We start from the raw sequence: 23,226 nt of genomic DNA, 5'->3' as shown, positions 1-23,226 counted from the left end.
TAAGGCAGTTAGGTTACCCATAATGGTTTGGGCTTAAGAAGTTAGTTTTCCAAAAAGAATTTTACTTTTATAATATTCTGCAAGGTAGCTAAATAGTAATGCTGAATTTTAATTTAGTAAATACATTTCTTTGAGGATAAAATCAATTCAAGTTCATGGCTTTCAATGGTCTCATTTAATCCTAGACTACATCGTACAGTATGTGATGGTGAAAATGCTTCAAGCAACCCACCACAAATACTATTTCTCTAACTTCAAGATTTCAATAAGTATTGAGCAGAAGTGAGTTATAATTGTATTCTCTCTACAGCACAGGGAGCTCAGATACAAAGGAATCTGATATTCTGTCTTACTATTATGCTTTAACATCAGTCTAGCTGTTAGTAGGACTGACAATCTTTTATTTAAGCGAAAAAAGTCTAATGAAGACAGGTGACTAAACAGAAGACCATGTGACACTATACCCTTAGACTAATTCCAGGTATTGTAAATTAGAATTATAGCTCCCAATTCTTCCTTATCTGAGGATGGAGATAAGAAAACCTGATCCAGCATCAACACCCAGTTAACTGGAAAAGAAAGGAAAAGCACCATGCTGGGCTTTCTAAGAGTAGCTGTAACTTAGTCCTAATACTTGGCTAGATAATATAATACCTAACCAAGTATTAGAACTCCTAGCATTGCAGAGGGAGAGTGTAATTGTAACTCACTGCTGCTCAATACTTATCTCTAAAACCTTGGCTTAAAGAAATATTTGTCTGGGTCACAGTTAAGAGAAAATGTCTGAGTCAGAGATCAGAGAAAAATTATTTTTACTCTATATTTGAAATGGGTTCTAAAAACTAAATTATAAAATATAATTCTATAAGCATACCATTAATAAATTAGTCTCAGTAATCCTTCCATAAGGGATCTAAAGAAGTAATATAGTGAGATATTTATTTATTTATTTATTTATTTATTTATTTATTTATTTAAAGAGAGAGGAGGGAGAGAGAGAGAGAGAGAGGGAGAGAGAGGGCTGGGGGCAGAGGAGTGGGAAGCATCAATTGATAGCAGTTGCTTCTCCTATATGTCTTGACTGGGCAAACCCAGGGTTTTGAACCGTTGACCTCAGCATTCTAGGTTGATGCTTTATCCATTGTGTCAGCACAGGTTGTAAGACATATATTTTAATGATTGATAATTTAGAAAAGATTTCCAGAATCATAAAATTTCCAATACATTCAAGTTAGTTTTATTTTTATCACTCAAGTTGTTCATATCCTCATTTACATATACAACTAGAAAAATTTCAAAAGATCTTACTGTTAATAATTCAGTCATATTTTATTTAGCAAAGATTTGAAGCCACAGACATTCAATAAAGACCTGAAATGTATATGGCAAAATGTCATCTTACACTAAAAATTAATGAATGATAATGATTATACAATGAAATCTGCTTAAGGCCATTAGGACTCTCTGTATATCAGACCTAGATGAGGAAATCCTAAACCTATTCTTTTTAGGTGATGTTCCCTGTTATAGATAATTCCTTGTAATTAATACAAACAGTAAAATATATATTCTACAATAATTATGTTTAAATGTATATGATGTTTAACATAAGTAAAAGAAGCTATGTAGTTTCTTATAAGGTGCATATTTTCATAAAATAAAAAATAATAGTTTTATTATTTCAATAGGAAGATGTAATATTTCAATAGGAAGAAAAGGAAAATTAAGAATTTCTCCCACTGACCCAATGCTGTGTCCATATCACATGTTAAAAGGATATCCCGAATTGTGACCAGAAGGTGTAAGAGACCAGCATGCTTCAACGTCATTTCTTTTTCATCATTTGGCCCTAAGTAAGCAAAAACATATTCTAAAATATACTATATTTACATTAGAATTTTAGAACATGTATCAGAATGTTTAACAGTAATAAGTATTAGTTATTATTGAGTGCTTACTATGTGCCAGGCTGAGTATAAGGTCATTATTTAATTAAATCTCTAATAATGGCCCTATCAGGCAAGTTTATTATGATTTTTATTTTATGGATGAGAAAATAGTCTTTGTGTGTGTGTGTGTGTGTGTGTGTGTGTGTGTGTGTGTGTATGACAGAGACAGAGAAAGGGACAAATAGGGACAGACAGACAGGAAGGGAGAGAGATGAGAAGCATCAATTCTTTGTTGAGGCTCCTTAGTCTCCTCAGTTGTTCATCGATTGCTTTCTTATATGTGCCTTGACCGGGGGGCTTCAGCAGAGTGAGTGACCCCTTGCTCAAGCCAGCTACCTTGGGCTTCAAGCCAGTGACCTTTGGGCTCAAGCCAGTGACCATGGAGTCATGTCTAAGATCCCTAGCTCAAGCCAGCAACCCCGCACTCAAGCTGATGAGTGCTCGCACTTAAGCTGGATGAGCCCACGCTCAAACCAGTGACCTCAGGGTTTTGAACCTGGGTCCTCTGCATTTCAGTCCAACACTTTATCCACTGCGCCATCACCTGGTCAGGCTAGATGAGGAAATAGTCTTAATGAGGTTAAGTAACTATTCAAGGACAATTTGTGAATAAATGGTGGGGCTGGCATTCAAACCCAGACAGCTAACCTTAGAGCTCATACTCTTTTTGCTACCAAACAATATTCAATTATTTCTATTCTTGGTGGGGACAAAAGTCAATGATTTCCAGTTATTAAACCCATAACTTGCCAACAGTTAAACTGAAAGTAGATGATCATAACATAAAGCAATACTATCAAACGGAGGTGGACACCTGGGAATATTAGTCTAATGATTTAAACAATTCACAAGGACAAGCAAATTGTCTAACTACTATGTCCATGCAGCTCTAGAGCTTTCTGACAATGACAGCTTGGATTTCAGTGTGCAGAAGTGAGACCAAGAGGACAAGATTCTAGACTCACTGTCCAATTTAATCAGCTCTACTTTTCTGTTTTCTATAGTGGGACCCAAGGAAATATTTATTTGAAAGGAGTTCTGCTAAAACACTTGAAAATTGATTATCTAATCAATAAAATAAATAAAGATAAGTCAAATATGTAGTAGTTATTGGGAGTCAAGAGTCAACAGGAAAACCAATTATGGGTAGTACATCCAGCCCCTGGCAGGACTTGTGGAAACAAGTTAATCACGACCTAGAAGGGATGAGAACAGAACAGAGAAACCAGATTTGATATCATTTTTCTTCTACCCTTAGGAGAACATCTCTTACAGTGTAAGTCTGCAGCTGATGAATTCTTTCAGCTTTTGTATGTTTGAAAACATCTTTATTTCAACTTTGTTTTTTGTTATATATTTTTGCCTAGTATAGAAAACCAGTTTGGTTTTTTTCTTCAGTATTTTAAAGATGTTACTCCACTGTCTTTTCACTTGCATTATTTCTGACAAGAAATCTGATGTCATCCTTATATTTGTTTCTCTTATGCAACATATTGTTTTATTCCTCTGGCTGCACCTACAATCTTTTATTTATTACTGGTCTTGAGCAATCTGATTATGGTATGCCTTGGTGCAGATTTATTATGCTTCTTGTGCTTAGGGTTCATTGAGTTTACTGGATCTGTGGGTTTGTAGTGAAATGTGGAAAGCTTTTAGTCATTATTTCTTTAAATATTTCTTTCTGTTTCCCCCCATTTTGCCTCTTCTTTGAAAACTCTAATAGTATGTTATGCTATTTGAAGTTGTTTCATAGCCCATTAACACTTGTTTGTTTCTTTTTTAAAAATTCTTTTATCTGCCTGTGCTTTTTTTGGGGGGGGGGTTCTACTGCTATGCCTTCAAATTAACTAATATTTTCTTCTGCAATATTTAATCTGCCATTAAGCCCATCCAGTGCCTTTTTCATCTCATACATTGAAGTGTCATCTCTAGAAGTTTGCTTTGTGTATTTTTTATGTCTCCAACTTACTGAACATGTGAGATACAATTATAATAAGTCTCAGTGTCCCTTTCTGGTGATGTTGACATCTTTGTCAGTTATGACTTTGTTTTGATTGATTATTATCATTGTGAGTTGTGTTTTCCTGTCTCTTACTAAACCTGATAATCTTTGATTGGTGCCAGACATTGTGAATTTACCTTGTTGGGTGCTAGATATTTTTGTGTTTGTATAAATCCTTTTCCACTTTGTTCTGGGATGCAGTTAAGTTTCTTGAAAATAGTTTGAACCTTTGGGTCTTGCCTTTATGATTTGTTAGGTAGGTCCAGAGCAGAGCCAAGTCTAGAGATAATTATTCCCCACTACTGAGGCCACACTTTTCTGAGTACTGTACCTAATATTCCACAAATCATGAGTGTTTCTAGACTAGCTGGTGGCATAGTCTTTGCCCTGAGTGAATGCAGAGTACTATTCCATCATTCCTTTCAGATGGTTGTTTCCATAAGCTCAGATAGTTCTCCAACCTCATATTTACTCTGTGATGGGTACTCTGCTGGACACTTGATGGACACTTGAGGGAGGCTCTCTGTAGATCTCCAGGATTCTCTATGTGAAATTCTCTGCTCTAATATTCTGTCCTTTTAACTCTAGGTGCTTTGGTCTCCCTGACCTCTCCATTCTGTTTCCTTAACTCAGATTGTCCACTGGGCTGTGCCTCGTGTATCTGTGCCATGGCCTGGCAACTCTTCCAAGGCAGTATACTAGAGCAATGGTTGGGCTCACCTCACTTGTTTCCCATCTCTTGGGAATCACTGTTCTTCACTGCTTGCTGTGTAAGCTCTGAAAGTCTGGTTTTATATATTTTTGCCTTTGTCATTTTACCCTCACTGTATTTCTAGCAGGAGGTTAAATCCAATCGCTGTTACTCCATCTTGGCCAGAAACAAAAGTACAGAATTGACTTTAATCTGTTTTTTGGTTTTGTTTTGTTTTTCTACCTTCTCCCATTTTGGGGGAGGAAACTTGGTGGTTCAAATGCTAACCTCAATAGGGTTCATTTGGTTTCCATAATAGAAATCTGTCAAGTAAAACAGGGTGGGGCAAAAGTAGGTTTACACTTATGAATACATGAAACACAGAACTTATTCCTGTATTATTACTTATTAATTATTGTATTATTTTCCACATGAACAACTATAAACCTCCTTCAGCCTTGGCCTGTATATGTCATTGCAGCTTCACTAAGAAGTGATGCCAGTTGATAGTTCTTCTCCTGATGAAGCCGATTCTCCAGTTTAGGTGTGTGGGTGCCACATGCTCAATTACAGTTATCCTTCATCCACATCTAATTTCTGCATATTATATATTTTTACTAACTTGATACATAAATTTTCATCCTTTTCAGTAATGTGACTTTTGCACTCACCTTGACGAATTGCATCACTTACTACTTTTTCTTGTTCCTTTAAAAGGAATCTTGTTTGGTCAAAAATAACAGTGGCAAACTTCCAACTGGCAACAGGGAGAGTACAGAGGCATCCAAGTTTTTTTAAGATAGGAGTAGCTGTTGCTTCTAGGAAACAGTATGCTTGGCACTGGCTATCTGTAAAAATAAAGTATTAAAGGCAGTACTTTTGTAAAGATTGTGTGCTCTTTTTGACAAACAATTAAACATGTTACTTCATGGAAACCCGAACTCTATCTAAATTCTTTACTGAATTAAATATCATGATATTGTACATAAGATTATGTAGAGGCTACTTTAAGATATTTATGCTGAATAAACTAATAAAAACAAACCCTTTCCCCCATCGAATTAGTATAATTTTATGGCTGTTGTGTTTATTAGAAAGGACTTATTCAGTAACTAACTCAACATGGCAACTGCGAAGAGCCTTATAGAGAGATTTGCAATTTTTTTTCTTTTCCCTCAACTATTAGCTTACAACCTTAAGCCAAGCAAATTTATAACAATGACAAATTGTTTCTAGTTTTCACTAGAATATCAATATTTAAAGATTTGCATAATTATCTAAAGGTCATAAATAAAATTGACCCAAAGAAATGAAAAGATATTCATGAGCTAGCACTTTATTTTCTTGCTGGCTTTAGTAATAAGTATGATATTCCTAAGCAGGCTGTTCTTTAGGAGTCAAAGAATATTCTTTACAGCAGAAAAAAATTTACTCCATATAGGAATCAATAATAACCTATTTACATCACCCTGATAGTGGGTACAAGAACAGAGAGAGCAACCATTAGCAGATCATTTTCTAGACTGGGCACAAGAATCTGAGTTTTTTTGCTCTTTTCTGATGAATGTAAGGAAGCAGCAGTTTAAAAGAAGAAATAACACTTAGTAGACTGGAGTAGGGCAAAGGAGAAGGCAGAGGCAGTGAATAGGGCCTTCCAGGTTTGGAAATAACTTGATTGTAAAAGTGGAATAAAGAAATGTCTGAAACAAGTAAAGAAAGTTAATGGAAAATAAGGTATATCCTAGATACCCAAGAAAGAGCTTTCAAATTTACTTAATTAGAATGTGTCTTAAAAGTATAGCATAGGGCCCTGGCTGGTTGGCTCAGTGGTAGAGCATCGGCCTGGCGTGTAGGAGTCCCGGGTTCAATTCCCAACCAGGGCACACAGGAGAAGCGCCCATCTGCTTCTCCACCCCTCCCCCTCTCCTTCCTCTCTGTCTCTCTCTTCCCCTCCTGCAGCCGAGGTTCCATTGGAGCAAAGTTGGCCCGGGTGCTGAGGATGGCTCTGTGGCCTCTGCCTCAGGTGCTGGAATGGCTCTGGTTGCAGCAGAGCAACGCCCTAGATGGGAAGAGCATCGCCCCCTGGTGGGTGTGCCAGCGCATCCCGATCGGGCGCATGTGGGAGTCTGTCTGACTGCCTCCCTGTTTCCAACTTCAGGGAAAAAGAAAAAGAAAAAAGCGTATAGCATACCTGATGCTTGAATCTCAATGACATTATCTGCTGCCCCCTCCTGGTTTATTTTCTCTGGAGTTTTATTAATACAAACAATAGGACTTTCTTCTTGAGGGATCAAAGAATGTTCTTCTTTATCTTGAAATTCTAATAAAAATATTAATTTGCATTGTTCAGAAGAAACTTTATGTTGCTCTACTTAAATGCTTTCCTCTATTATGATCACCACTGAAGTGCTCTGAAACACATCAGTATTAAATCAAACAATCCAGGTCAATGGATTTGACACTGTGCTGGGTAGAAAGTTGAATGTTAATAATGGAAAAAACTTTGGCATCAGACAAACATTTTGACCTCAGTTCTAACACTAGTTTCAGTTTCCTCACGTATAAAATATGGATAAATATACCTACTTTGAATATTGTTATAAGGATTAAACACCAAGAACAGTTCCCGACACATAAAAGAATATATACTGTTCTACTTTACTTCATTTATCTGTGACTTTCCACATACCCTTACTTCTCTAAGGCATGGATCTTTCCCAAGCAGTCCCCTTGCCCCGTCATGGGGAATCCTATCCCAGCCCCATACAGTCTGGGACTGGGTAGGTAACTCTGCCCAATTCTGGTGCTTTGTTAGCAAGCCATTTGACTCTCAAACTAAGCTCCTTTCTCTGATTTAGCCTTTCTTAGTAATAGGTGATATTTCAGTATATATTGTACTTCTTGTCTTATTTAATAATTTATTCAGGGGCAAGATCTTGTATACATTAATACTATATAGAACAGTAAGACCTAAGTGTGCTATAACTGTTACACATAAACATTTTTGTATTATTTCATTTGGGTAACCAATGTCAAACATATTCTAGAATACCAATTTTTTTTTTTTTTAGAATACCAATTTTTTAAACAGAAGTGAAATGATATGACACATTACACCACCTCTGATATGGTTATAAGCAGAATGTAAAACAGTTACAACTCAAATAGAAAACCTTTAATAAATTTGACTAATAAGTAATAAACCAGGTAAAGTGTTCTTAGTATATATTAAAATATAAGTTAAAATACTAAGATAGAACTGTCAGCTAAAAGAGAAAAAAGAATGGCAGAATGATATAAAAAAATGTTAGAAATGTTATGAATCTGTATGGCCAAGTTGTAGTAAGCAAGTATTATTCTTTCTTTACAAGTTCAAATACAATTTTAAAATGTTTTTCTATATCTATATCTTTCTTTATGCACAATAAGTATTATGAATCAATGACATTTTATTTGACTTTGTAATAGAATATATTCTCCTTGGAAGAGCTTTACTTCTTTATCTTCTATAATAAACTATACATTTAGTCCTTGAAGCTGTCATATCTATGCCAAAATATTACTAAATTACCCACCATCTTTTTCATCACTATCTGCAACTTCATTCATTGAGGTGCAAGCTTTATGTTTATTTCGCATCATAATAAAGTCACTCAAAAGGTCCAAATCATTCTTCTGTTTTTTACCATGTTTAAAAGATGCTTTTTCAATTTTTGAAGAGGAAGATGATTCAGTAGATAATACTGTGCAGTCTTGTTCCAAGAAATCTTTATTTTCTTTATTTTGGCGTATTGTATTAACTAGTCCTTGGTCATCCTTTGGCTTTTCTTCTTTTGTTGGACTTTTAGCAGAGATGTAGTCATCAGAAAAACACAGGTCTGGTACTTCTTTAGCAAGAGATGGACTTTTTTGTGAAAGTGATAAATGATCACTTGTAGATTCCTCATTAATAAGTATAATAGGTGAGGAACAAATTTTAGGGTCTAGCGATGCTGTAAATAGAAAATAAAAATATCTAAATTAATTCCATGCCTAAATGAATTGTTCTACTAGGGCAAGGGTCGGGAACCTATGGCTCGCGAGCCAGATGTGGCTCTTTTGATGCATCTAGCTAGCAGACAAATCTTTAATAAAAAATATAATAACGTTAAAAATATAAAACATTCTCATGTATTACAATCCATTCATTTCCTACCGCTCATGTTCATGTTCATGGTTGCGGGTGGCTGGAGCCAATCACAGCTGTCCTCCGGAACAACACCAAATTTTTACTGGATAATGTATAACGTACATGGGTCGTTGTATGGCTCTCACAGAATTACATTTTAAAATATGTGGCGTTCATGGCTCTCTCAGCCAAAAAGGTTCCCGACCCCTGTACTAGGGTATTAAAATAATTTTTAGTTGTGGGTTCTTATTAATATAATTTGATCCTTAGTATTTTGTTTACTGCTTTGAAAATCAATTTTTGGTCTGAATAAAATAAACTTTTTAAAGGTTAAAAATGCAGGAACTCGCCCTGGCCGGTTGGCTCAGCAGTAGAGCGTCGGCCTAGCGTGTGGAGGACCCGGGTTCGATTCCCGGCCAGGGCACACAGGAGAAGCGCCCATTTGCTTCTCCACCCCTCTGCCGTGCCTTCCTCTCTGTCTCTCTCTTCCCCTCCCGCAGCCAAGGCTCCATTGGAGCAGAAATGGCCCGGGCGCTGGGGATGGCTCTGTGGCCTCTGCCTCAGGCGCTGGAGTGGCTCTGGTCGCAACATGGCGACGCCCAGGATGGGCAGAGCATCGCCCCCTGGTGGGCAGAGCGTCGCCCCTGGTGGGCGTGCCGGGTGGATCCCGGTCGGGCGCATGCGGGAGTCTGTCTGACTGTCTCTCCCTGTTTCCAGCTTCAGAAATAGCAAAAAAAAAAAAAAAAAAAAAAAAAAAGCAGGAACTCTTGTTTTCACTACGAAGTTAGGTTACTAAGTGAAAACAAATTCCAGAAAAGCCCTGTTGCCAGTAGACTTAAAATAAGGTAGAGCCTTGGAGGTAACAGTTACCCTAAGGGTCAAACACTTACATACCAAGTAAGCCAGATTGACAGAAAATACTTGCAGTACATATACTTGAAAAAAGGATGGTATCCAAAATATATAAATAACTCATAAATTAATTTAAAAATAAAACCAATGTACAATTTGACAAAATAATTGAACAGTGCTTCATAGGAGATATACTCATGCTGCAACATGGGTGAATCCTGAAAACATGCTAAATGAAAAAAGCCAATTATGGAAGACCACATACTGTATGATTCTAGTTATAGGAAATGTCCAAAATAGGCAATCTATACAGAGTATAGATTAGTGGTTCCATATCTAGGCAAAATGGGGAGTGACTGCTAATGGGTACATGATTTCTTTTAGGGGTTGGTATAAATGTTCTAAAGTTGATTATGGTGACGATTACACAACTTTGTGAATATACTAAAAACCACTGAACAATATACTTTAAATGGGTAAATTGTATGGTATGCAAATTATATTTCAATAAAGCTATTATATATGTATTTTATTGGGGTAACGTTGGATAATAAAATCATACAGGTTTTAGATATACAACTCTATAATATATCTTCTGTATATTGTATTGTATGTTCCCTACCCCAAGTCAAGTCTCCTTCCATCACCATTTATACCCCTTTATCTCTTCTACCTTCCCCCACCCACTTTCCCTCTTGTAATCACCAATCTGTTGTCTGTGAGCATGTAAAAAGATGCTTGTCATCGTTAGTCATCAGGAAAATACAAATTAAAACCACAATAAGATACCAGAACACACCCATTAGAATAGCTAAAATTTAAGACTGTTGATACCAAGTGTTGACAAAGATATAGAATAACTAGAACTCTCACATGTTCCTGTGAATGTATAATGGTGCAACCACTTTGGAAAACAATTTAATTGTTTCTTATAAAGTTAAACATATACCTACCATAAGACCCAGGAACCTACTTTGAAATAGTCACTCAAGAGAAATGATAACATATGTCCACATAAAGATGTGCACAAGAATATCCATAGCAGTTTCATTCATAATAGGAAAAAATAAAGAAAAATCCAGGAAAGTTGATAAATAAACTGTGGTACATCATATAATAAAAAATTTCTCAGTAATGAAAAGAAATGTTGTTATACACACAACATTGTGAGTAAATCTCAAAATGTTATGCTGAGTGGAAGAACCAAATACAAAAGAGTTCATACTGTATGATTCCATATATGAAATTCTATAATAAGAAAAATTAATATACAGTGACTGAAAGCAGACGGCGGTTACCTGGCAGGGTCAGGGGTGAAAGTTGGTAGGGGAGAGGGGTGAGTCACTGAAGAATGCAAAGGGACACAAGGGGACTTTCTGGTGTTAGAAATATTCTGTTATTTTATTTGTGATTTCACAGGTATATACATTTGTCAAAATGCATCAAACTGTACAGTTAGAATGGGTGCATTTTATATGTAATTTATTCTTCATAGATTCCATTTGAAAAAATGCTAAATAATGTAAATTAGGGAAGTATATGTCTAGTGCTTAAATCATAATCTTTAGGAAGATAAGTTTTGTATTTTTCCTCTACAACATAAGTCTAGAAACTTCTGTTTTTATTTTTATTTTTATTAGAGTTATTGGTATAAGAAACATTTTACTTTCCTCTCACGTATACTAAATGTAAGGCGAAAGTGCAAGAGTAATGCTGAATGTAATGAGTAATGCCTTCTAACAGCTGGCCTCGGTTTGTGAGTGCTGAGAATTACGGTGTGCTGGAGGGTGTGTGGTCTCAAATCGTGAGCTGCTGTTGGCCCCAGCCAATTGCTGCCATATAAAAATTTGAGTCTGGTTTTGGGAATCCTGAATACAATTTCAAAACACAGATCATTTATGTGCAACCCTCCAAATTTTTTATGTTTGTAACTAATTAAAACACCATATAGGTCAATAATATGTGGACTAAATAGAGTCTGAATGCTACCAATATGCAAGCTCTGAGCTATTTTCTAGAGATATCTTGTTATGATTAGCAGGTAAATAAGAACTGTTTATTATTTCATTTTTCTGATTATTTTCCTCTACTACTTTTTCTTTCACTACCCCTACCATGACAACTTGGCCATGGGCTCCTGATACAGTTATTACTTTTTAAACATCAGATTACACTATCATAATGTTGTTGCATATTAAGGTAAATTATACATGTTATTTTTACTTCAAAATAGTTACATATCATAATAAAGACTTTACATAATTTTATAGGTTGATACATTATTCTGGATACTTGAAGACCCTATTGAATCTTCCTTTCCTTTCTCTTTGTCTAGCAATCTAACCTAATCTCTCTTAAAATTCTTCTGCCAGGGGTAACCGTCCAGGCTGTGGATACACTGGTGTGCATTTGCCTAATGTGGCCTGTTATTCTTCTTCCCACCGTCTCCACAGCCGTCTGTCTACTGTGTTTGAACATCCTTGCTGATAACAATTCTTCCTCCAGTTCTTATCTCCTGAGAGCAGTCTCACAGCATTCACAGTAATTCCTAAAATTCACTTTTAAATATATTTCTTTACTCTCTAATAAACTAAAAGTAAACTTTTCCAACTCCTTTATAATCTGAATTTGGTAACTATTATACAAACATTTTAAAACAATACATATATATTTCAAAAAGATAGAATTCAAGCTACATAAGTTCCATGTACTGTAATGGCATACATAGCAACCGAAATAACTCAAAAGATTGATATTCAAAAGATATTTTTTCCTTCTTAAATTATATAAATAAAAAATGCTAAGTAAGTAAACATTTTGGTAACAAAGGAAGCTTTGCTATTGTTGAAGAGAGATTACTAGATATTATTGAACAAAGTTCAGCTGTCAGGTCAAAAAATAACAGTGCTGTTTTGTGTCTAAACTGACGTAAACTGAAACTGAGATGGCAATTAGTCACTTATAAAAGGAAACAAAGCTACTAATTGAAAAGGGCTAGAAATTTTAAAACTGAGACAGCAGGATTTTAGAACAGAAAAGGATGTTAGGATTGGCTAGTCAAATTTCCCCATTTTCCCAAGGAAGAAAATGTTGCTTAGTGAAGCTCAACCTTACCATTTCGGGCAGAGCCAGAGCTAACTGCAAATGCTGGAATTTAGTTATATTTCCCCCATCACCTAGTGGGAAGCCAGTATCTAACATCATCTCATCCTGAAACTGTTCATGCAAGTGAAACTTACTATTATGTACTTACTTTCTAATTCAAAGTCTTTTGTAGGCAAAAATATCTCTATTTTTGTATTATCAGAAAATAGATCAAGATGACAGAAATCTTAGTCAGATGTTCCAAAGTTTCTGTCACGATCAGATTTAGTCCTGCTTGTTTCCACCACTCCACAGGAGCAACCACAATACTCTCTTCTCCAACTGAAAATATCTTTATCAAATCTGTAGCTGAATATTGCCTGTTGGGCTCTTTGGTTCTTGGCACTTAAGAAACAGTAACAACCCAAAAAACAAGTAGTCCAAAACAGTTCACAGGACAAAAGAGATACAATAAACAGGTTATATGATGGCTATCATCTTAGATATTGAGGCGCATAGCTCTCTGCTTCAATACTTTTAGCCTAGATAGAGACACATCGTAATGTATGGACTGAAATAGCATGGCTACTTAACAGTATTATCTGCATGATATGCATCAACCCAAAATTAGGATTATGAATTTTTAAATTCTAATTTTGAAACTGTGTTTTTTTCTAATGATGGCAATAATAATAAACATAATACAATTGACAATAACATTTTTACTGATTGTACATTTTTGCCTATACATCTTACTTAGCATTAAAATCACTTAATCTTTACCTGCAAGCAAAGATGAGTCCAAAACGCTTCCGCAACTTTCTGATTGCAACATCACACAGTGTTCGTTAGCTGATATTTCAGCAGTAAGCAAATTACTGGGGGGGAGGGGAGTTAAAGTTTAATTAATCATATTGAGTCCTTTTGTATAATAATTTTTTAAGAGAAGTATTTTTCTGGATAATTTTTACACTCAAAAGCAAAGTGAAAAATTAGCTATTTTATAAATGTGCAAACTGAAGTAGAGAGTTCCATCGACCAAATTCAAATCCTTCCTCCCTCCTCCCCGGGGAAGGCCAGGCCATTTGTCAGCTCCCTAACTGCTCCGGGTGGCTCTACTTCTTCCTCTGCTGTCCCCCTCAGTGAACCAAGTCTGAGAGGAGTGACTGGGGGGAGTGTTAACACTTTATTCCATAAACTGTCCTAGCTAGCACCTACTCTATAAGTCACTCAAAATAAAAATGCAATTTAAGTAAAATTATTCGCTTACTATACAAAATAGTAGTTTCAGCACAAACTTTTACAAAATTGCTGTCCACAGGTCCTGGCCGGTTGGCTCAGCGGTAGAGCGTCGGCCTGGCGTGCGGAAGTCCCGGGTTCGATTCCTCCCTGCCAGGGCACACAGGAGAGGCGCCCATCTGCTTCTCCACCCCTCCCCATCTCCTTCCTCTCTGTCTCTCTCTTCCCCTCCCGCAGCCGAGGCTCCATTGGAGCAAAAGATGGCCCGGGCGCTGGGGATGGCTCCTTGGTCTCTGCCCCAGGCGCTAGAGTGGCTCTGGTCGCGACAGAGCGACGCCCCGGATGGGCAGAGCATCGCCCCCTGGTGGGCGTGCCGGGTGGATCCTGGTCGGGCGCATGCGGGAGTCTGTCTGACTGCCTCCCCGTTTCCAGCTTCAGAAAAAATAAAAAATAAAAAAATTAAAAAAAAATTGCTGTCCACAAGCCCATTCTAAACCAAAATTTTGGAGCCTTGACTGACTGAGGATCAGAACCATGAGACAGTTCTGTCTGCTCTACCTTCTCAGGAAGTGACAGTCGGAAAGTTTAGTTCAGGTCCTTCAGTCCTGATGGGTGTTATGAGTGAGTGATGTGTGCTTGTTCGTGCTGAAGGGGGAAGGGAGACAGTCTACAGACAGTGTAAAGTACAGCACATCAACAACTAGGAAGATACCAACCTGGGAGGGAGTGAGCTTCAATTCACAACCCCCTCTATCTATGCCCTCAAACCTCCCACTCCCTCCCAAGTGAGAATTGATTGTATTCTGTTTCTCTCTTCATATGGAACACATATGAGCGTGCCAATTATAAGTACTGCTAGTTAAATTGACAGTCCTGGGCAGTGGAAAACTAAGTTTTATGTCTAAACCATCCAATTTACTCAAATAATCCAAAAATCTGGCATGTAGTGGTAAAATTTGAGAATCTAGATAATTGAGCGTTACCAAGGTCTCTGATAACTAGACACCTCAGATTGTAGGCAATTATTTTCAAATAAAAGGGAGGGGAAATATTTACGCAAGCCACATTCAATAGGCAACTATAATATGGACAAATATTCTCATTATTAATGGAAATTTCTGAAGATATGTCTGAATTCAATATCTTCTTTGGTCACATATAAAAACATGTTCACAATTCAGTAATCAGTATGAAAATGAAGTCATGTCATACAGACTTTTCTTTTTAGCCCCATAAAATTTAGTATAGAGTTTTATATGCAGCGGACACTAAAAATCTGTGTTAACTGGGTATATTTCCAGCTAAAATGTGTTCTGAAACATAAGTAATTGGGCCACAAAAGCAAGTTAAAAATAAAATAATGCTATGTATTACTTTTCCCTTCTGTTGTATTTTTATTTTAATACTTCTCTTTGTTTTCAGTTGCACAGTTGAGATGTAAATCCATTTTTAAAACAGGGATCATTAAGTTTTTATAATTCACAGACTAATGGAAGCAATTTGCCACTTATTAATGGACGTAGTAGTGAGAAGACATGTTCTTTACATTGTTTCCAATGCCCTTAGAATCTCGGCTAATTTAAGTCTTTTGTTCTAACTTTGGCATATGCTAATACGTAGCTAAGACTTAACTTTCGTAAATTCTCATTAGATATTTGAGTTATAATAATGTGATGAAGAAGATTTATTATTAAGTATTTTTTATATCAGATTGAAATTCAATACTTTCTGCTAGTTTGTGTTTCAGATTTTCCTTAATAGACGGATTAGGACGTATGGAGTAAATAAAAAAGCGAAAGAGCACTAAAAAAAAACAATAGAGGTTTTGCAAATAAACATCTTGCACCTTAGCAAAGGGACTCAAGGTATTTAAACATATTATAGGTGGTTTCTATACTTGTCCCAGCTTATGTCTGATATGGGCAGTTCTAGTTCATGGTGGAGTTCTCTGTATCACAGATTTACCCCCCAAATGACAGAATTCTTCACCAGAAGATGAAGAATGCCAGGCTCCTGTATTTTATGATGTGACTTCCTGAGGCCATTAACAGGAACCTGAGCAGGTAGTGATGAGTTGTTCCCAGTAACCCAACAGTATTATCCTCAGATTGATTGGCCAATCATGCTAACTCAAAATCCTGCTCGTATCTCCTACCATGCCCACTCAGAATAATTTGTTAAAGACTGGTAGACATTTTTGGTAATTTTCCTGAAATTGTGCTATTTTAGGACACATTGAATTTCAGGATAAGAAGCAGAGGAATGGGTGGCTTTACTCCAGAATAGTAAACTAATCTAACTTGGCAAATAGTAGGTTACATGTGTGCCATATGGTATAAGATAGCAGCTAAAACTATCTCAGATGCTATCAGAGGGCAAAGATACTGGGTTAGTAAGCATGTAATTTTGGTTCAAACTAGAATACAATGACTCAGTCCTGCAATATCAATTCTGAGATTACAAACTGTGCTGTGTAATAACAATGGGGTATTGAACAGATTTGTGGATCAATTCTTGACTCTTTATTTCTGGTTCCCCCAACACCAACATCACATTGACAGAGGTAAACAAGGTCAGTGGATGACTGCTGTTAGAAAGAGGATGAGATCCTTGACACTCCTACAGGAGTAAACTGATAGCCAAATCTATTGGTCAATCACTGTCCACACTGCTCTGCGATCCTTGGCTATTCCTGGTCAAAGAGCTATGACAAATCTTTTAGAAAACCCCATAACAATACTGTGAGGTATGAAATGTTATTATCTCAATATTACAGATAAGGAAACTGAGGTACAGGGCACTTAAGGTTACAGTGATAATATTTCAGGGCTCTTAACTTCTTATTATGAGCTGAATTATGGTCCAAAATCCATATATGGAAGCCTTAAAGAATTAAGTTAAAATGGGATGATTAGGGTGGGCCTTAATCCAATAAGACTGGTGTCCTTATTAGAAGAAGGTATTAGCACATAGACATACATGGAAAAAAGATCATGAAAAGATAGCCATCTAAAGGCCAAGGAGAGAGGTCTCAGAATAAATCCAACTCTGCCAATATTTTGATCTTGGACTTCTAGCCTCCACTGTGAAGAAATGAGTTAAATTTAGTTACCATAGATTGGGTATATAAGGCATGGTATTTGTTGTGGAAGCCCTAGCAAATTAATATAGCACTGCATTGTCTTTTGTGGCAGTCCATGACAAAGAGTGGCAGTGCCATTGGCAAGCATCCAGTGGCACTACCCTAAGAGATGATCTTTTACATTTTTTCAAGTTGTTTATTTTTAAGAGTGATATATTCACATTCAAAATACTAAAACCATAAAAGAGCTTAGCTCTATCACTTACTAGCTCCCATATTTCCACGTTACCTAATTCCCTTCTAGACACAAATAACGTTACCTGATTCTTTCATGTCCTTCTAGAGATATTTTAGGCATATAAAAACAAGTATGTACACGTATATTGATTAGTCCCTCCAATTGCTTACCACAGACACTGTTCTAGTTCTTAGATTTTTTTTTTTGACAGGCATCTTAGAAATTGTCTTTATACAAAGAGATTTAATTAAAGACTGCTTGATCTGAATTAAAATTTGAGTTCTAGATATAATCTTTACTTACATTTTACGAACGGGAGAAATTGGAAGTGTCTGAAACCCTGTACATAATGAATTCACAGAAGAATGTTGGTCTGTTAGGTGTAGAGGAGATAATGGCATTTCTAACTTTTCTAGAATGCATAAAAATTTTAAAAATAATAGTATTACATAAACATTGAATAAAATTAAGTATAATTTAGAACATTAACAATTATGTTTGATCATTAGGTTACAACAAAAATTTTCAGTAAAAACTTCAGTTACTTGAAATACAAAATAGCTGTTTAAATTTTCCATCTATATAAGGAATTATATATATATCATATGGTATCTCAACTGTGATAGAGTAGTTTCTTAAAAATCCACTGACAAACTTTACTGAGTTCACTGTATGAGACAAATTCTAAGAGTTTTATGTGTAATCTGCTTTTAATTCTGACAACTTGTGTCATCAGTCCTTAGGAGATAGTACTATTTTAACCTCCATACTAAATATTGGTGATGTTAAGTAAATAGTATTACTGGTGAGTAATCCTGCACCTTGATAAGTCTGGAATCGAGATGGCCTAGCCGAGTTATGTATGTAGAGGGTGAGCCTGACAAACGGATTCTCATCTATTCCTAAGTAGTCTGCATGTTTCTACCACTTTCATAAATAAAGAAGTAAACGTCCAAATAGATGATTAATATGAGCCAAGTATAAATGTAACTAAATGACAGCATCATTAACATATTTAAGAAGCAAAACAATTTGGAATTACACTGGAACAAAAGATGATTCTAAGATTCCAAATTTGATAAAACAACATTAATAATAATGATAGGGTTGCTTTGAGAGATTAAAGAGCTAAATGTACAAAAATTTGCAAGATTGCTTAGTCTGAGCTAAAATATAAAATTTTATTTCCTGACTTATAAGATTTCTATTTTTATTTTTATTTATTTATTTATTTATTTGTATTTTTCTGAAGCTAGAAACGGGGAGAGACAGTCAGACTCCCGCATGCGCCCGACCAGGATCCACCCGGCACGCCCACCAGGGGGCGACGCTCTGCCCGCCAGGGGGCGATGCTCTGCCCCTCCGGGGCATCGCTCTGTCGCAACCAGAGCCACTCCAGCGCCTGGGGCAGAGGCCATAGAGCCATCCCCAGCGCCCGGGCCATCTTTGCTCCAATGGAGCCTTGGCTGCGGGAGGGGAAGAGAGAGACAGACAGGAAGGAGAGGGGGAGGGGTGGAGAAGCAGATGGGCGCTTCTCCTGTGTGCCCTGGCCGGGAATCAAACCCGGGACCTCTGCACGCCAGGCCGACGCTCTGCCACTGAGCCAACCGGCCAGGGCCAAAATTTCTATTTTTAATATAAATGCTGTTTCCTCCATTTTCTTTCCCAATCTTTATAATTCTGCTTATTATTCTTCTAGCATCTAAGTTTTGATGCTAGAATAATGATTGTAACAAATGTAAAGGAAGAGATAAGAAAAATATGACACTTTGCATTACAATAATCAAATTTTCAACCAAAAACTATCTCATAGTAGACTTTGTATGTGAATGCATTGACTTGTACATCATATATAGGCAACCTCTGATAAACTCAATGATTTATTCCAAATTTCTACCTGTTTCATCATGCTCTGGTTCACATTGGCTTTGAATGGCCAAAGTCTCTGTGGAGCTGCTCTTTATATTCTCAGTGTCAATTCCATGCTTGGTAGTGTGATCTGGAAAGAAAAGGAAGAGAGGTTACTATCAGCCAAAGTACTATTAGGCTAGATTTTTTTGTAATCTTGTTGATTCTTCTGTGGTAATGACTCTATTTTATTTTAGTCACCATTATAGCCAAGTGAAGGCTGGGAGTGTAATATCGCAGTCGTCAGTAAATGTACTTGTCTTTCCATTAGCATTCCTAGAGTTCCGTCCTGCTGAAAAGCCCATGGGCCACCCTGCAATTTTGAGTTCTGCTATATTTTCAAATTTTGGTATGAATTTGATTCACTTACTCAGATTGGCTATTCATTCCCTTGCTTTGATTTATAAGCTGATCACTAATTCCCTTAATTAGTCATCTGCAAGAATCCCTTAAAGTCTGTGGTCTATTGATAGCAAGCATTCCTGTTCCCAATAAATATCACAAATCCCCCTTCCTTTCTCCCTAATATTATGTGTCTTTCCATCAATTCAAATAAAATTTATGAGAGGAGTTAAATTTTTGGGTTCAAATTGACATTAAAAAGAATTCAACAAGCCTGACCAGGTGGTGGTGCAGTGGATAGAGCATCGGACTGGGACATGGAGGACCCAGGTTCGAGACCCCAAAGTCACCAGCTTGAGCACGGGCTCATCAAGTTTGAGCAAGGCTCACCAGCTTGAACCCAAGGTCACTGGCTCGAGCAAGGAGTCACTTGGTCTGCTTGTAGCCCCCGGTCAAGGCACATATGAGAAATCAATCAATGAACAACTAAGGAACCACAACGAAGAGTTGATGTTTCTTGACTCTCTCCCTTCCTGTCTGTCTGTCCCTATCTGTCCCTCTCTCTGACTGGGTCTGTCTCTGCCACACACAAAATAATAATAATAATAATTCAACAATATTTGCTAAGTCTCACTAGGATGAAACCATCTAAATTTTAAGTTCTGACTCTCTCAGTCATCTGATTCCATGAATCACAACCTCACTCTGAGCTTCTCCATACCTGACTAAAGTTAGCATTTAAGTTGTTAGTGCTTTGTCATTCTATATAAGAAAACAACTAAAAAATTAGTATAGGCACAGGTGTCTTAGCTTTATTTGTGTAATTATCCTCAAATGGTTGGGTTAACTTCAGAGACGTTTTAAGCTTGCAGGCATATAAAGAGAAAGATGAGAAAGGAGTCTCATCAATACGAATTCTGAAATTTCCCCATACAAACTGCAGACCACTTTTCAAAAATCTGGATATTCAGAGAAAGGTTTAATGAACAAGAATTTCTATAACAAACAGTATGAAGTAATTTTTATAAGTAATAAAATTTTAAATTACTTCTCACCTATTTCAGAAAGCTTTTCATTTTCATTTTCAAAATTTGTTATTTCTGGAATTAAGTTTGATGACTCCTGCACTTCTGAAATTGATAGAATGAACAAGAATTTCTATAACAAACAGTATGAAGTAATTCTTATAGTAATAAAATTTTAAATTATTTCTCACCTATTTCAGAAAGCTTTTCATTTTCATTTTCAAAATTTGTTATTTCTGGAATTAAGTTTGATGACTCCTGCACTTCTGAAATTGATAGAATGAACAAGAATTTCTATAACAAACAGTATGAAGTAATTCTTATAGTAATAAAATTTTAAATTATTTCTCACCTATTTCAGAAAGCTTTTCATTTTCATTTTCAAAATTTGTTATTTCTGGAATTAAGTTTGATGACTCCTGCACTTCTGAAATTGATAGAATGAACAAGAATTTCTATAACAAACAGTATGAAGTAATTCTTATAGTAATAAAATTTTAAATTATTTCTCACCTATTTCAGAAAGCTTTTCATTTTCATTTTCAAAATTTGTTATTTCTGGAATTAAGTTTGATGACTCCTGCACTTCTGAAATTGATAGAATGAACAAGAATTTCTATAACAAACAGTATGAAGTAATTCTTATAGTAATAAAATTTTAAATTATTTCTCACCTATTTCAGAAAGCTTTTCATTTTCATTTTCAAAATTTGTTATTTCTGGAATTAAGTTTGATGACTCCTGCACTTCTGAAATTGATAGAATGAACAAGAATTTCTATAACAAACAGTATGAAGTAATTCTTATAGTAATAAAATTTTAAATTATTTCTCACCTATTTCAGAAAGCTTTTCATTTTCATTTTCAAAATTTGTTATTTCTGGAATTAAGTTTGATGACTCCTGCACTTCTGAAATTGATAGAATGAACAAGAATTTCTATAACAAACAGTATGAAGTAATTCTTATAGTAATAAAATTTTAAATTATTTCTCACCTATTTCAGAAAGCTTTTCATTTTCATTTTCAAAATTTGTTATTTCTGGAATTAAGTTTGATGACTCCTGCACTTCTGAAATTGATAGAATGAACAAGAATTTCTATAACAAACAGTATGAAGTAATTCTTATAGTAATAAAATTTTAAATTATTTCTCACCTATTTCAGAAAGCTTTTCATTTTCATTTTCAAAATTTGTTATTTCTGGAATTAAGTTTGATGACTCCTGCACTTCTGAAATTGATAGAATGAACAAGAATTTCTATAACAAACAGTATGAAGTAATTCTTATAGTAATAAAATTTTAAATTATTTCTCACCTATTTCAGAAAGCTTTTCATTTTCATTTTTAAAATTTGTTATTTCTGGAATTAAGTTTGATGACTCCTGCACTTCTGAAAGTGATGGAATATGAACTTCTTGTCTGAGGTTTGGAGCTAATAATTCATACTCAGGCGAAATTGGTGGCTGAGATAATATATAAGTAAAAGAGGTTTTTGGTTAAGTTTTCCAAATAAAGATTCCTGAATTCAGAAACAGGTGTATTTGTTTAATTAGTGTACCAAATTTTAAACTAAACCTACCCTGAAATTTTTAATGCTACACATATATTAATAAAATAGAAGTGTAGCATCTAAAAATATATTATGCTAAACCCCTGGCTGAGTGGCTCAGTGGATACAGTGTCAACCCAGTATACCAGAGGTTGTGAATTTGACCCCCAGTGAGGGCATGTACAAGAAGCAATCAATGATTGCACAACTAAATGGGAAAACTGAGTGAAACAGTGAGTTAATGCTTCTCTCTCCTTTCCCCCTCTCTCTTGCTCTCAAAGCAATGAAAAAAAAAAAATATATATATATAGTAAGCAATACATAATAAGCAATATTCTGAGGAATACCCTTTATGGTCACTGACTACATTAGTGATGTACAATATCCCAGATGCAGGAATATCCTCTTTTCAGTTGACCATTAATATGCAAAGATGCTATCTTATTAATCACTGCAGCACCTAAAATGCAGTCACAGACCATCCTTATTCCTACTCCTTTAATGAGATCATTTCTCTTATAGTTCAAATACTATTTCTTTTGTGTATAACTCACAAATCAAGCTTTCTTGCTCTAGTCAGAACATGATTATTTAATGTTCTATACGAGGTTTAATGATTAAAAACATTGGGAGTAGTTTTTAAATTCTTTATAACTGGGCTGCACACCAGTCCAATTAAATTAGAATGTATCTAGGTAGGGCCAGTCTCCAATATTTTATTAAAATTCCCCAAGTAATTCAATATATTGCCAAGGTTTAGAACCACTATCTTAGAAGTAAATTTGATTTCTTAGCTGATATGAGTTCAACCCATTATTAAATCTTTTTAACTTGATAATAGTAGATGGTCAAGGTATATCACTAAAATTTTTATGTGTGCTTTACTATTTTTATATAGCTTAATTTAAACCTACTGAGTCTTCTAGCTTCTCCTGACAAAAGTTCTCTTTATCCATGTAAAAATCTTCATTCATAATATCTTTCAAATCTCCTTGCAAAGAGAAACTTTCCCTTAACAAAAAAGAAAACATTAAATTAGTATTTACTAATAGCAAGTTACATAATAAATGTAGCCAGTAAAAACACATAATTAT

General features: G+C 35.7%; 1 protein-coding gene across 1 annotated transcript in view; it reads right to left on the bottom strand.

The window, feature by feature from the left end:
• Positions 1 to 23,226, bottom strand: part of SHOC1 (shortage in chiasmata 1) — a 64,431-nt gene that overhangs the window by 26,084 nt on the left and 15,121 nt on the right. Inside the window, 11 exon segments of the mRNA XM_066254671.1 lie at positions 1,745 to 1,849; positions 5,314 to 5,490; positions 6,834 to 6,953; positions 8,218 to 8,634; positions 12,916 to 12,993; positions 12,996 to 13,151; positions 13,530 to 13,624; positions 17,609 to 17,717; positions 19,203 to 19,304; positions 21,899 to 22,046; positions 23,032 to 23,143. Of these exon segments, the coding sequence (XP_066110768.1) occupies positions 1,745 to 1,849; positions 5,314 to 5,490; positions 6,834 to 6,953; positions 8,218 to 8,634; positions 12,916 to 12,993; positions 12,996 to 13,151; positions 13,530 to 13,624; positions 17,609 to 17,717; positions 19,203 to 19,304; positions 21,899 to 22,046; positions 23,032 to 23,143 (1,619 nt within the window).

This window comes from Saccopteryx bilineata, chromosome 2, assembly GCF_036850765.1.
Source record: "Saccopteryx bilineata isolate mSacBil1 chromosome 2, mSacBil1_pri_phased_curated, whole genome shotgun sequence".
Classification (NCBI taxonomy): Eukaryota; Metazoa; Chordata; class Mammalia; order Chiroptera; family Emballonuridae; genus Saccopteryx; species Saccopteryx bilineata.
This window is presented reverse-complemented; position numbering and strand designations above follow the sequence as displayed.